At 41.6% G+C, this 15,560-nt stretch overlaps 1 protein-coding gene across 1 annotated transcript in view; it reads left to right on the top strand.

Moving 5' to 3' along the window:
- Positions 1-15,560, top strand: part of LOC138804086 (E3 ubiquitin-protein ligase parkin-like) — an 849,159-nt gene that overhangs the window by 819,219 nt on the left and 14,380 nt on the right. The window contains exon 8 of the mRNA XM_069988358.1: positions 14,165-14,226. Coding sequence (XP_069844459.1) covers positions 14,165-14,226 — 62 coding nt within the window. The remainder of the gene's footprint in view (positions 1-14,164; positions 14,227-15,560) is intronic.

Raw genomic sequence — 15,560 nt, forward strand, 5'->3', positions numbered from 1 at the left:
TTTGTCTCTTTGCTCTTGGCTTACCTCGCTCAATATGATTTCTTCTAGCTCCATCTATTTCCCTGCAAATGCCAATATTTTGTCCTTTCTAATGGCTGCGTAATATTCCATTGTGTATAGATACCACAAGTTTTGGATCCATTCATCTGTGGTGGGACATCTGGGTTGTTTCCATATCCTGACTATTGTGAACAGTGCTGCAATAAACATGGAGGTGCATGTGTCCTTGTATACTGGTTCCTGTTGTTCAGGGTAGATGCCTAGAAGTGGTCATAAGGGAGGCCAATATTTAGCTTTCTGAGGACCCTCCAGACTGCTTTCCAAAGTGGTTGTATAAGTGTACATTCCCACCAGCAGTGTAATAGGGTTCCTCTTTCTCCACATCCCCTCCAGCATTTGTCGTTGGCTGACTTTAGGATGTGGGACATTCTGACTGGGGTAAGGTGGTGTCTCAGGGTTGTCTTCATTTGCATTTCCTTCACAACCAGGGATGGTGAACATTTCCTCATGTGTTTCTTTGCCATTTTTATCTCTTCTTGACCATTTAGTAACTGGTTTGTTAGGTTTGGGAGGAATTAGTTTCTTGAGTTCCCTGTATATGATGGATATTAGACCCTTGTCTGATATTTTGCTGGTAAATATTTTTTCCCAATTAGTTGTCTGTCTTTCTAGTTTGGTTGTTATTTCTTGGCCTGTGCGGAAACTTTTTATTTTAAAGTAGTCCCATTTGTCCAGTCTCTCTCCAATTTGTTGTGACCCTGAGACTCTGGTCAGGAAGTTCCTGCCTGTGCCTATAAGTTAAGTGTTTCTCCTACTCTGTCCTGCAGTAGTTTCAGAGATTCAGGTTTGATGTTAAGGTCTTTAATCCATTTTGAGTTGATGTTGGTGCAGGTGATAGGTTGGGGTCCACTTTTAGTTTTCTCATATATTTCAATGATTAAAAATAAGGTCAGTACTAAATGTTACAGCATTCTTATTCTTTGTTTTCAAAGTTATCTTTATATACCTTAAATATCAAATTAAAGATCCCTGGGTTCAATAATACTATTTTGAGCCTCATGCAAATGTTAGTTTTTTATATACAAAAGTTTTTCATTATAGAAGGCTACATCTAGTTAGATGTGACACATAGCATAATGAACACCTATTTAAACACACCCAGAATTTTTTTGTATCTGTGTGTGTGTGCATGCATGCATGGGCACTGGTACTGTGATTTGAACTCAAGGCCTGGGTGCTATCCTTTTTAGCTTTTGCCCAAGACCACGTACGACTACAGCACTTGAGCCACAGCTCTACCTCTGGCTTTTTGCTGTTTAATTGGAAATGAGTGTCTCATGGCCTTCCTGCCTGAGCTCAAGTCCTGCTGCTCAGATGGAAAGGTCAGTTCAGAGATCCTAGTGAATTTTCTATGGATTCAGTCAACTCCCAGCTGTCAAACTAATTCAGGTGGCCACATTCACAAACTGCACGGAAACCCTAATCAGCCGGGCTCACCTACAGTGAAAAGAGCCCATCAAACCTCTTCCCTGTGGGAATGTGCCCTGCGGAGCCTGCCTGCCCGGACGCAGGCTCGGAACTCAAGGTCAGCGCTTCATTTTACTGTGTTGCCTTTGATCACATCGCATTATGGCTTATTTTTTTATGCCATTTTATAGTTAGCTGGTTCTCTTTCAAAGTTGTACTTAAGGGGAAAATAGAAGGTAGCTGTTATTGTCAAGCCTACATTTAAGGATTCTAAGCTGTAGCCAAGAGAAAAATTAATCCTCAAAGCATCCCACACCAAACAGCAGTGATCTGCAAATTGCAGATTATTTGTGTCATGTGGCCAGTGCCAGTAGCAGATCGGACGGCTGAAATCCATTGCAGTTCTTACCCCTGGGTACCCACAGTTTGCCATGGAGCCCAAAGGATATCACAGTTATCCCACAATGCTTTGCAAGGATATGAAAAGAAAAAAATAGGGCTGAAGGCCTATGTGGCTTGACTGGTTTCAGTGGAATATGTTTTCCAAATGAGTTTCCTAGAAACTAAGAAACAAGCTTCCTGGAAAAGTTGTAGCTTGTACAGCTCATTGTTGCAATGGGTCCACCTGTATCCCTATTTAAACAATTTGTTTTTTCCCTTCCCCTCCACAAATTATACCAACATCAAGTACAATGAAAGCAGGGGTTATACTGTGGGGGAAGGACATACAAAGTAACAAAGAAATCATCTCAGAAATATGTAGAAACAATAGCAAGAAAGAAAAACCATTTGAGTCCTTATCTTGGAGTTCATTTTGCCTAACAGAAAAACTTTACAACTTTGGTGGGGAGGGGTGGGGAAGGGGGGAGGAGGGAGGGGCAAGGGGAAGGAGGAGATGGGAAGGGATGGGAAGGAGAAACAAAGGAGGAGGCAACAATGCTTGACAAGAAATGTACTCGTTACCTTGCTCATGTAATTGTAATCCCTTTGCATGGTATTTTCACAATAAAAAAAAATAAAGAAAAGAAAAAAAGGAAAAGTTGTAGCTCAGTCCACCAAAGTTATACTGAAGTTCGCAAGAAGTATTCTAGGGGGAGTTTTCAATTAGGTTGTACCCGTATTTATGGTGGAAGAAAAGAATGAAAGTCAAACTTACTAAGAGAAATTCAAAGGCCTGGTTTCAAAGATATCTTTTTAAAAAATGAGATTGAAGTTTATTTTCATATTCTTTTTAGTGTATGTCTTCTCCATTTTTAATATAACCTGGGTAATTTGTGTGTGTGTGTGTGTGTGTGTGTGTGCGCGCGCACGCGCGCGTGCGTGCCTTCCTGGGGCTTGAACTCAGGGCTTAGGTGCTGTCTCTGAGTGTTTCTTCCTCAAAACTAGTACTCTACCATTTGAGTCACAGCTCCACCCTCAGCTTTTTGGGGGATAGTTTTATTGATGATAAGATTCTCACAGAGTTTCCTGCCTGGGTTGGCCTTGAACTGTGATACTCAGATCTCAGCCTCCTGAATAGCTAGGATTACATGTGTGAGCAACTAGCACCTGGCTTTAAGTAATTTATTCTTATTTACAATAGTTCATAGAAAGCCCGTGCAAGACATGGAGTAGAAATTTAATGACTGGGAAAAATACAACAGATGGGCACAAATCCTCAGATAAGTATAACAGACTCAACACAGGATGAGATGGAATTCCACGCCACCTTACCACGGGCAGCAAACCACGATTGAGACGTTGGGGCTTGCTCAAGGAGGACAAAGCCAGGGCAGGGACAGCACAGCGGCCAAGGGCTGCCCGATGGCTATGTCTCCACTTCCTCGAGCAGCAAGAAGGCTGCCCAGTAGAAAAGACACAGCAAATTCTCTAATGGCGAATCTGAGCTCCTATCAGAAAGAGAGGAGAATGGGGGACCAGTGCCAGGAGACCCCCAAACACCGTGTGTGATCTCAGAGCCTCTGCCTGGCATTGGCAAGGCATCTGAGAGAAAGAGGCCAGGTGTGTGTGTATGTGTGTGTGTGTGTGTGTGTCCACCTTTACAAAATCGATGTAATGAATTAAAAACTTCGAAAGCAATGAGTTTACTCATTTCAGCCATCAACACAGAAAAATGGCTGTGAGCCCTCGTGAAGGAATGCGTCTTCCGTAAGCGCGTGTCGGATCAGCAGAGCTGGATGTGCGGGAGCTCATCTGCCAGGGGCCAGGGGTTACCCTTGTGGGATTTCTTTGGGTTAAAATCTCTGTGGAACACACGGGAGCAGGGGCTGGCCTGGAAGCTGGAGCCCGACTGGGAGCCCAGGCAGAGACCCCATTGAAGGAACCAGGCGGCTGTGGAAGGGACTGAGAGAGGGACCCCCAGTGGGCCAAAGACACGGCCTCTCCCATATGTGACGGATAGGAAGAGGAAGCAGAGGACTGCAGAGAAAACCCAAGACATGGAGAGTGAAGTGAATCTCACAACTTAAAGGAGAGCAGTTTTGTCAATGGCTGATCCTATGCCCATTCATAGATTAATTAATTAGAATGAATGGGAAATTCTTTAGGTCCTTGGAAGAGAGTGAGAACTGCGCATATCTGAGGTGAAGAATCATCTCCAGTGAAGACAGTATGCACCTTGTCTTTGGGTAGATTGCCGGTGAAGAATTAAAATGGGTTCACTCTCTATTTGTTGTTTCTTAATTGTCTTTAAAACACAAACGTTTGTAACAGAGGTGTATTCTGGGTAACACCAGGTAGACCCACAAATGGGAGCTATACTAGGACAGGTGAGGTAGGCCTGACTCCTGAGTTAAGAGTTCAGGGCAGGTATGAGGCGTGCTTCAGGCAGGATGAGGTGAAGCCACCGTCTGATATTTATGTGACACAGTGACGTGGGCAAGGGCAGGAACATTTGCCCCCGTAAAGGAAGCAAATGCTTCTCAAAACCCCCTGGGAAGGAAGCATCGGGAGATCACAGAATAGACTGGTGACCTCACAGGTGCCACATTCCACCAGGGAGGATGCCAGCTACAGTCAGACCTGAGAATGGAAGGAAAAACATCTGGCGCTTCCTGTACATCTGCACAGGTTTATAGACGATTTCAGGAAATCAGGTGATTGTGCCAGGAAAGAAAAGCTTCATGGAAGCTTAGAAGAAGTTGGTATGGTCTCCATTATTCCCAATCTAGATCTTTCTAACAAGAATGTTTGGTTGATAGAATAGAATTCTTTACGAGATCTCTGATCTTTTTTTCACTGGGGTGTGGAGGCAGATTCTGCAATGTCTGTCAACCATGCTAGACAAAGCAATACAGCGTGAGAGGGAGGTTCATCTAACAAGAAGAATAGATAACATTTTGTTCAAAACTAAGACATTGTCATTCTTCAATTCGTGACTACATGTTGCTCTCTAATCACTGATGAATCAAATGTCAGCAAGTGCAGAAAATCCAAGAATTAGATCTGATTGTCACTGACATAAACAAAATCATCAGATTGCGTTTGGCAGTCGTGTGTCTGTGTTAAGAAAAGTATTTTGACATTTTGGCAATGGTCTGAGTAATTGCCTCTCACAGTGGCTTTCAACTAAACCCATCTCGTAGGCCTTGTCTGATTCTCCATTGATAATAGAGTTCCACTCTGGCCAGAGGTTAGCTTTCCTCCGACAAGGCCCACAGGGAAAGAGAACTTAAAAAACAGTAAACTCTTCATCTGTAGAATAGTGGTATACTAATACTTTGTATTTAAACATTAAGCGTTGTGCTTAAGATATCACTCACTTCTGGAGATTGGAGAATATTGACTAGGGCTTTTTACGCATTATCTTCCATTCTGGCCCAGAATTGAAGGGCATAAAAGCCATGTACGGTTCAGAGCTCTTGTTTGCAATTAGAGGGCAATGGTGTTCTCTACCTACATTTACTTATTCACCTGTAATTATTCCCTGAGCACCACGTCCCCCGCCCTGCAGGCTACTGGTGCCCGCTGTTGGTGTTTGAGAAAAACTGGCTACAATTTGGTTAAGAAACCATGAGTATTTACTTGAGCAGGACACCGTTATAACCCAGGAACAGGGATTCAAGCTAACTTGAACGTGTACCCTCAGGACTCAGTGATTCCAAGTAACTATTCAAAACGAAAGCCACAAATGGGGAGGGGCATTATGTCACTTATTTGTCCAGACTTTAGGCTGGTGCACAGGGGAGCAGGCTGACCTAAAAGACAGAGATGGAAGAGAATGAGAGAAGGAGTGGTACTGATCGAGATGCATTGTACTCATCAACAGACATGCTGAATTGAAATCCCTTTGTACATGACTTAAAGGTAACTGAAAGCTGGGTGCTAGTAGCTCATGCCTATAATCCTAGCCTCTTAGGAGGCTGAAATCTGAGGATCACAGGTCAAAGCCAGCCAGGGTAGGCAAGTCCACGAGACTCTTATCTCTAATAAACTACTTAAAAAAGCTGGAAGTGGTGCTGTGGCTCAAGTGGTAGAGTGCCAGCCTTGAGCTGAAGAGCTCAAGGACAATGCTTAGGCCCTGAGTTCAAGCCCTAGGGCCAAAAAAAATTTTTAAAAGATAATTTAAAATAGTGGTTTTTTAAAAGAAAGGGATTGGATAACTTACTATGTATAAAGCAGTTCTCAGAGAAGGAGACCATGGACAAAGACATTCTTAGGAAGGCAAGATGCCCTGGGTCTGTGTGTGGGACGGGTGATCTGCTGCCGTGACCTGCAGCTGCGTGGGCACGCGGTTTGGCCCGCTGGGGTCTCCGTGTGTTGGGGGGAGTAGGAGCCTGCTTGTTTTACCTCCACCTACTATTTTTGGAAGAGATTCTAGAGAAAGCAGTTGGGTGAGATTGTCCCCAGTCACATGGCACTTGTTTTGGAGTTGTGAAGATGGAGATTAACAAAGAAGCAGGCAAACAGCTAAACAGTCTGTGAGCGGTACTGTGGGTGTAAGCCTTCAGAATGCTTTTCAGATTTGGTTTCGCTGAATTGTCACCGATGTGTGCTTTCAGTCTGGCCACACACTCACCATTGTGTGCCAGCTCCTGTGGAGAGAACAGAGACACACAGGGTAAGAATAATACTGGCTGTCCCATAGAAGAGGCCTTTTATGGTCACTCTATGATGAGTAGTTTGAACCCTTGAAATTTTCTTGGGCTTTTGCTCTGGGGTTGTGCCTAAGTTTTTCATGTCTCTGCAATGGTATATTGCCTCCCCATACATAAGAATGCAGATCAAGTTAAGTCTGAGGGTTACAATAAGTGCAGTACATGAAGTTCTGAATGTGTGACCTTTTAGTATGTAAAATATAACATCCTATGGAGTCTGTTGGAGAATTTAAATAGAATTCCAGTTCATTCTGCTCTCTTGTTGCTTCACTTACTACCTGAGTGACAAAAGCAAGCAGCTGTGGATTTCACAGTCACTGCAAACAACACAGAACCTCTCTCCCTTCCCCCTCCCTCCGTTCCCCCTCTCTCCCTCTCTCCTTCTCTCTCTCAGAAGGAGGCTAAAAAAAAAAGAGCACACCAAAGATATTAACATCTATTTATTCATAGTCTTTAGTTTTCCTTCCTTCCTTCCTTCCTTCCTTCCTTCCTTCCTTCCTTCCTTCCTTCCTTCCTTCCTTCCTTCCTTCCTCTTATCAACCTAAATGGAATACAAAAATATTCCCTGAAGATGAGTCTGTTGATTTGGGGGTGTCAGGGCAGTTCAGTGGGGATGCCACATGTGGTCGTAAACGCTAGGCATATTCAAAGTGAGGGGAAGATTGAAAAGCAAAATGAGAAAATAGTTAGAAACAATACCCCATCATCACAAGATCAATAACAAGAGTGCACCTGCCCGAATGGAAAAGTCAGCTGCTGGGCGGACATTCCTATAGACGTGTTTTTTATGAAATCAAGGCGACCATGTAAGGAGTGAATACTTGGCTACCTGAACTATTCCCTCCTTTCTAATTTCCTATCCTTAGTGTGATTTTTATTTAGGGTTCACAGGGCCGTTCCCTCTTGATTGTGCCAGTTTTTATATTCCTTACACATCACAGGATGTGCATTTGTCTTGCATTTGTAGTCTTGTCATCTTTAAGTGCTATCTTTGTGCTCTTTCTATCTGCCTGTCTCCCATCGTGTGCTTATTTATGAGCATAGATTATGGGTACCACTCCATGACCCTACGACCTTGGCCGGCACTGCTCTCCCATTCTCTGCATCCATCCAGCCTCATCTGTTAGCTTCCAGGTGTTTCAGGTAATGACGTGGTCTTCTGTTAAGGATGTTCATATTTGCGCTGTCATTGACATCTATCTTTTTTACTTATATTTGAGGAGAATGTCAGAATATAAATCTGAAGATAAGCTAATTTCAAATTCTGTTTCTTTTAACCTAGAATAAAAATATGTCAAAGCCATGTTCCTCAGGTGTGAGTAACAGAAAAGACCATGTATAAAGAGGAAGAACACTTTACAACTTCTAGGCTGAAAAAATTGCATAAAGATCGTATTTCTTAAAAATATCTAGATATAAACTCAGAAATACATAGTTTCTGCTTCCATAACTAGAAGACTCAAATAAGAACTTACAAGGTGAATATAAATGAAAGTACAAAACTGAAATCAGCTATAGATTTTTTTTATACCTGGCTCATTTATTATTCAGGGATCAAGGATATTCACAAACAAAACTAGCAGAGAATTGAGGTTTCATTAGTTCTTGTTTTGCTTTTCTTAGCACAGATTTGCTGCATTAGGGAGTTCCTTTGTGACACCATGTGCCTATAATGTACATGCAATATACAGCACTCTCCCCTTCTTAAAACAACTTCTACAGGTCTCGTTGTTCTAGTGTTCTGTTTTCATAAGTGTTTATGAAGTACTTTGCATGTTCAGCCTCGTCCACCTCTCTGTGGATCCTTCCCTGCCCACTGATACCCAACACAGCTTGTTTGACTTTCTATCATGTTATTGGTATTTCACATTTGCATGTGTTATGTTTTAGTCTAGCTAATTACTCTCCCTCATCTCCCTCCCTCTATTAGTTAAAACTTTGGGTGAGTTTCCTTGTGCCTTCTTCATCTCTAGACACAACACATTTCAATGCTATTTGTTCTCCACCCTTCCCTTTGTTCCTCGTTTGTTCCACTAAACATTCCCACGGTTACAATTATATTCTACATGTATTTGCATATATATGTATTATATATGTATGCATACAGATCTCTCTTTGGTTTTATTTTATTTTTTTTATTTTTCTGGGTCATGAACTTACGGCCTGGGCGCTGTCCCTGAGCTCTTTTGCTGGAGGCTAGCACTCTACCACTTTGAGCCACAGCGCCAGTTCTGTTTTTTTGGTGGTTAATTGGAGATAGGAGTCTCACTGTCTTTCCTTCCCCTGCTGGCTTCAAGCGGGATCCTCAGAACTCAACCTCCTAAGTAACTAGGACTGCAGGTGTGAACCCCTGGCCCCTGGCTGTATTATATTTTTATTATCTTTAAGTAGTTGTGCAAATGAATCATCCTGTGATGTCTCCATCATTGCACCACTGAATCCAGCAGGCATTGGATTGTTCATCCACTAATGTATGCCTGTCTTTTATTTCTAGATTGCAAAACTTTCAATGTGTGGCTTTGTGGTTTGACACATTATAATCTCTAGTTCCATCTATTTGCCTATAAACGGCATTATTTCATTTTTCTTTGTGTCTGAGTAATATTCTATGGAAGATACACATATACACACATATATACGCATGTATGCACACAAATATATACATACATATGTATAGATGGATAGCTATAGATAATCTTCATCCATTCATTGGTTGTTAGGTAGCTCAGCTGATTTCCCATTTGGCTATGTGAGCAGAGCTGCAGTAAACATGAGCTTGTAAATATCTCTCTTGTATACTGATTTACCCTCCTTCAAATATATGCCCAGTGGTGCATGTCAACCCTAGGCAGGTCCACTTCCGAAGGTTTGGATTTCCTTTGTGGTTGTAACAATTTACATTTATACTCACAATGTTTCTTTTTGCCCCCACACTCTCCACAGCAAATGTAATTTGTTTTCTTGATGATTGCCATTCGGATTGGTATAGTTTTCATTTGTATTTCCTTTGTGGCTAACAATACTGAACATGTATCTATTTGCCATTTGTATTTCTTTTTCTAGAACTCTCAGGTCAATTCATTTACCCATTTATTAATTGGACTATTTGTTCTGTTAATGTTTAACTTTTGAACACTTGTTATTGATTGAAATCTGTTAGTTATCTTTTGGTTCTGACAATTATTTTATTGTGCAGAAACATTTTTATTTGATATAGTCCAACATGATGATTCTTGTTCTTATTGTCTGAGCTTAGAAAACAATTACCTCTGCCTCTATCTTCAGTTTATCTATATTTTTCTATGGTAATTTTAAAGTTTCAAATCTGACATTAAAATATTTGGAGTTGATTTTTATACAGGATGAGAAATGAAGTTGGTTTCCATTTCCTACATACAGATGACTAGTTTTCTAAGCCCCTTGAAAATGCCTTTTCTTGGAATACATTCTTATCTCCTTTATCAAAGCTTAGATAACTAGCTGTGTAACTTTGTTTCTAAAGCTTCTAGTCTGGCACATTGGTCTTTGTGTCTGTTTATAATATCATGCTGGCTTTGGTATTATAATACATCCAGAATTATTAGTTTTACTCAGGAGTAATTTTTCTATTTTTGGATCTTTTATACTTAATTATGAATATTAGTATTGATTTTTCTGCTTCTGTGATTGAGATTTTGATAAGCATTGCATTGAATTGGTAGGTCATTTTCAGTAATATGGCCCTCTTAAAAATATTAATTCTACCAATCCAAGAATATGGAAGGCCTTTCCATCTTCTGGTGTCTTCTTTGAACTCCTACATTAAAGTTTTATAGTTTTGGGTTTTTTCCAAAGGACTTTTACCTCTTGGGTAACGTTTATTCCCAGGGTTTTGTCGTTGTTGTTGTTCTGTTTCGGTTGTCTTTTTCTTTGTGATTTTTGAAGCTGCTGTGAATGGGACAGTTTCCCTGATTTCTTTCTTAGCTTGCTTGTTGTTGATATTGGGAAAAGCTACTGCTTTTTGCATATTGATTTTATATCCTGCTATATTTTACAAGGTATGTATCAGATTCAGGAATTGTTTGGAAGAGTCTTTAGGGTCTTTTACATAGAATTAGATCATGTGGAAATGGGGATAACTTGATTCTTCTTCCATATTTGAATCTTCCTAATTTCTTTGTTTGCCTTATGTTCTGGCCAAGAATTATAGAACCATATTAAATAAAAGCAGAGAGTGAACATCCTTGTCTCATTCCTGACTTGAATTGATTTCAGTTTTTCCCTGTTTAGTATGATATTGTCCAGAGATTTGTTATCTATGCCTTTTTTATGCTGAGGCAGAGTTCCTCCATTCCTAGATTCTTCAGAGACTTTATCATAAAAGGATATTGGATTTAATCATAAGCTTTTATTGCACCATTTAAGATGATTGTGTGATTTTTTTTGTACTTCATTCCATTTATGTCCTGTATTACATTTATTGATTGATGTATGTTGAACAATTCTTATATCCCAGAATGAAATCAACTTAATCATAAGTATGTGAACTTTTTAATGTGTGCTAGATTCACTTTGAAAGAATTTTATTGAGAATTTTTGCATGTATGTTTATCAAAGAAATTTATCTCTAGTTCTCTGATTTTGTTTGTCTGGTTTGTCTTTGATTTGGAAAACAATGTAATACTGGCTTCAGAGAAGGAGTTCGGTGGTGTTCCTCCCTCTTCTATTTCATGGAAAATGTTCAGAGTATTAAAGGTCTGATAGAATTCAGCAATGAATTCACTGGTTCTGGGCTTTCCTTTGTTGGGAGATACTATTGTTTCACTGCTCATTATAGATTTGTTTCATTGGCGTATACCATCTTAAATAAATTTTGAAGGAACAAATGCATCTAGAAATGCATCCAGGCCTTTTTCTGTTTTCCAGCTTAACTGAATATAGGTTTTCAAAACATTTTCATAAGACCCTCTGGCATCCATTGGTATTTGTTGTGATAGACTCTTTTCATTTCTAATTTTATTCATTTCTGTCATTTCTTTCCTCCTTTTGTCAGATTTGCTGGGGGTTTGTAGATCTTATTGTCATTTCAAAGAACTGAGTTTTTGCTTCATTGATACTTTGTATAGATTTTAGTGTCCATTTTATGTATTTCTTTATTATTTTTCCTATCTGCTAATTTGAGATTTGGCTTGTCAGTTTTCTAGCAGCATCTCTAGGCCTTTTATGAGACCCGGTTTTCTTTCTTTCCCCTCAATTACGAAGGACAGCTTGCTTTTCTGGATATAAAATCTAGGTTGACGATTTTAGCCTTGCATATGATTCTACCATTTTTACCTAGCGAGACCCTGCAGCAGGGTCCTGGCTCCTTCCTAGGCCTGTCCCTGGCATCCCAGCACCTCTCCACGTGGCGGCTTCTTCTGCTGTGACCCGCAGCCCTGTTCACACCACTGCCGCTTGCTGGAGATGCCTCCATTCTGTCTGCCTCCGTTCTTCACTCATTGCTTTTGTAAAACTAAATTATGACTGTCTCCCCACAAAGAGGTCAGAGCAGGAGAACTGGATGAGGCCACATTTATATAGCACTTTTCTGTAGCCAGCCAGATGATCCTGGATGTCCTACAACACACTGTTGGGTTGATGTGAAAGCAGCGACTCCAGCATGAGCCTCCTCTCAGGCAGAACTTCCACCGGCAAGCCCTTGTCTAACCAGAAACACCCTGGCTCAATTACAGTTTCTCCTTTCAAGGGTCTAAAATTCCTTTCTCTACAGAAACAGACATAACTATGGCCACTGATTTATTTTCATTTATTTTCTTAAATAAGAAATCTTTTTTACTTTCTCCATTAATACTTGTAAATTATTTCCTCATAGCATGAGATGCTAAGGCATATCAAAAACTGTAACTATTGTCCGAGCATTTTCCATGATGGTAGACTTTCAGGATTGGGACTAACCCTAGTGCATCAGTGAGAGAGCTCCAGAGCACAGTAACACACGTCCATAGAGACGCAGCGGAGATTCATTCCAGACGCTGAGGCACTCCGCTATGGAGGTGGGAAGTCTCCATCTGCCATCTCAAGCTGGTGATGTAGGAAAGTGCGATTGCAATTCAGTCTGAGTATGAAGGTCTGAGAAACAGTGGTACCTGGGTTGTGTGGAAACTGAGTGAGTTCCAAACTCAGAAGGCAGGCACCGGGGCCCCAAGGCCTGAGGAGCAGACAAAGAGCGCAGCTGAGAGAGAAGGAAAGCTTCCCCTTCCCTCCATCTTCAGTCTAGCCAAGCTGCCCTCCATGTGACAGCTACCCACCTTCATGAAGGCAGATCTTCTGTTGTTAGCCTATTAACCCAGATGCTAATTAATCTCTTCTGGAAACACCCTCGCCAGACTCAGCCAGAAATAACGCTTTACTAACTATCTGGGCATCCCGTGGGCCAATCAAGTTGAGGAATATCTTTTCCTTAAAATTTTTTCTTTAAAATATCCTGCGTAAGTACTCTGTCATGTCTTCAACCCCCATCATGTGCTCATAAGGCATTTCTTCTGTTTTCTTGTTGGTTTCAACCCACCTTGCAGAATAATACACAAGCAAGCTGCTAAGTACACCTTTTCCCACATGGAGGCAAGGTTTGCCATTTCTTAGCCTGCCCTCACCCAGAAAAACCCCTTCACCCCATCCTACACCACAATGCTGAGCAAAAGAAGAAATAGCTTGGTGGTTTCTTAGATAGGCTTGGCATACGATTTCTTTCTTAGAAACTGAACAGATGATGTGATACATAGGTCTTATCCAAAGCAACAGATTTTCAGAATAATTTCATTACCATAGTTAATATTATAGATGACTGCACCTAATACTGTAGAATTATTCTATTGAAAAGACCACAGTGGACCATTTTTTAGCTGATAGGGAGCATTTATAGATGTGTACCTGTATCAGTATGGGCTGGGATATATATTATTTATTAATTGTTTCATTGTACAGTTGGAGAAAGACAATGCAAACGCCTAGAGAAGTGAGGATTCGTTAGAGTGGGAACGTGGTGGCAGCAAGGTTGCCACAGCCCCTCCCCAGATCTTTCCAGAAAAGAATCCCCTCCCCAACTCTAGTGCGGGATCTCACTACAAGAGTGACATGGCCCCTTGGAGGGAACAGGGCGGGTCCTAAGCCCCAGAAAATTCTGCAGCAGCAGCAGCAGCAGCATATGCTGTAGAACTATCTCCATTCTCATCTGGCCCAGGGGCCAAAAAGCAGCGCAATGAATACGCAAGGACCTGCCGCCACCAGCGCTCCTGCTCTGGCCCTACAAAATCAAGGGCGGGGACGTGCCGGGCACATCTCTAACGAATAGACATGGCATGACATCCCGTAGCCCTGGACAGGCTGGGTCATCATGGAGAGACCTAACAAGGCAGTCCCAGTGCTGCCGTGGGGCCCCAGGCCGCAGCTATAGGTCCTCTGAAGGTCTGGTGTCTTTGTGGTAGTTCAGACATGTATTTCCGGTACGCATTTGTGTCCTCCCCCATATCAACCTTGGTCGCTGATAGGCATAACTATGTAAAAGGTGTGTTACTGTACAGAATGAGAATGACATTTCTGTGATTAATTCTCCTTTTGAACAGCTGGCTGTCCCAACTCCTTGATTAAAGAGCTCCATCACTTCAGGATTCTGGGAGAAGAGCAGGTGAGTCAGCCTCTCAGAGGCCACATCGTGGTGCTATGAAAGACAGACGCTAATGAGGCAGTGCGGGCTCTCCCTGGGGAGGCCGAGGGCGGCTCCTGACCCACGGCGCCCTGAAAGGGGGAAGGAAACCTTGCTGGAGATCCGTGTGAGGACACTGTTTTCCTCTTCTATCCATCAGACCTGACAGGTTATTAATTGGTACATCTGCTCTCTGCCAGAGCATTTCATCTCAACACGCAGGCAGTAAGCAGGCGCTGTGTTGTGGTAGAGGAGAAAACAAATAAATGTAGACGAGATATGTGTGGGGGACAGTCACAGCACCCCCGACGGGGGTCTGGAGACGGCAGGTCTCAGTACTGTGTGCACTATCTGCATCTTACAGCAGCCGCTTTCTATGTGGGGGCTACCCTGTGACACACAAAGGATAGCCCAGCTGAGCCGGGCTCCGTGGCTCACGCCTGTAATCCTAGCTACTCAGGAGGCTGAGATCTGAGGATTGTGGTTCAAAGCCAGCCCAGGCAGGGAAGTCCCTGAGATTCTAATCTCCAATAAACCATCAGAAAACTGGAAGTGACGCTGTGGCTCAAGTGGTACAGCTTGAACTGAAGAGCTGAGGGACAGTGCCCAGGCTCAGAGTTCAAACCCCACAACCAAAAAGAAAAGAATAGCCCCATTGAAGTGCAGACTATTTAAATATATTCAGTGTATGTATATATGTGTGTGTATGTGTAGGTATATGTATATATGTGTAAATACATACTATATACACATATATATGTATGTATATACACAAATATGTGTATTTGTATGTGTATATGGGGTATAGGGTAGGGTCTATATGTTGTGGGGGTTTGGGGTTATGTGTGTGTATGTGCTCATATGTATAGTGTTGACTACTTAAAGATATAATTGGCCTTCCATATCCATGGGTGCTGCCTTTATAGATTCAACCAACACAGAAAATACTTAGGAAAAATCAATGGAAAATAATATGACAATAAAAAAACCATCCAAATGTAAAAAAATAATATAAGACAAAAAATGCATTCATCCAAGTGTAAAAAAATGCTACATAATATTTAGCATTTACAGTGTATTAGGCAATGGTAATCTAGAGCAATTTAAGGTATATAGACATATTATATGGATTAGATGAAAATAGTTTGGCATTTTATATGAAGGGTTTGGCCATCTTAGATTATCTTTGTCAACTCTGACCAAACAATATGCAAATAGAGCCTATGAGGTTTTGGTTTCTGTGGTTTTGTTTGTTTTGGGTGTGTAGTGAAGTTTGACTGCCCAGGTCTAATAAGAGATCAAAACCAGGGAGGACT

The sequence above is a fragment of the Dipodomys merriami genome, unplaced genomic scaffold (assembly GCF_024711535.1).
Source record: "Dipodomys merriami isolate MVZ:Mamm:240054 unplaced genomic scaffold, mDipMer1.0.p SCAF_355, whole genome shotgun sequence".
Taxonomy (NCBI): domain Eukaryota; kingdom Metazoa; phylum Chordata; class Mammalia; order Rodentia; family Heteromyidae; genus Dipodomys; species Dipodomys merriami.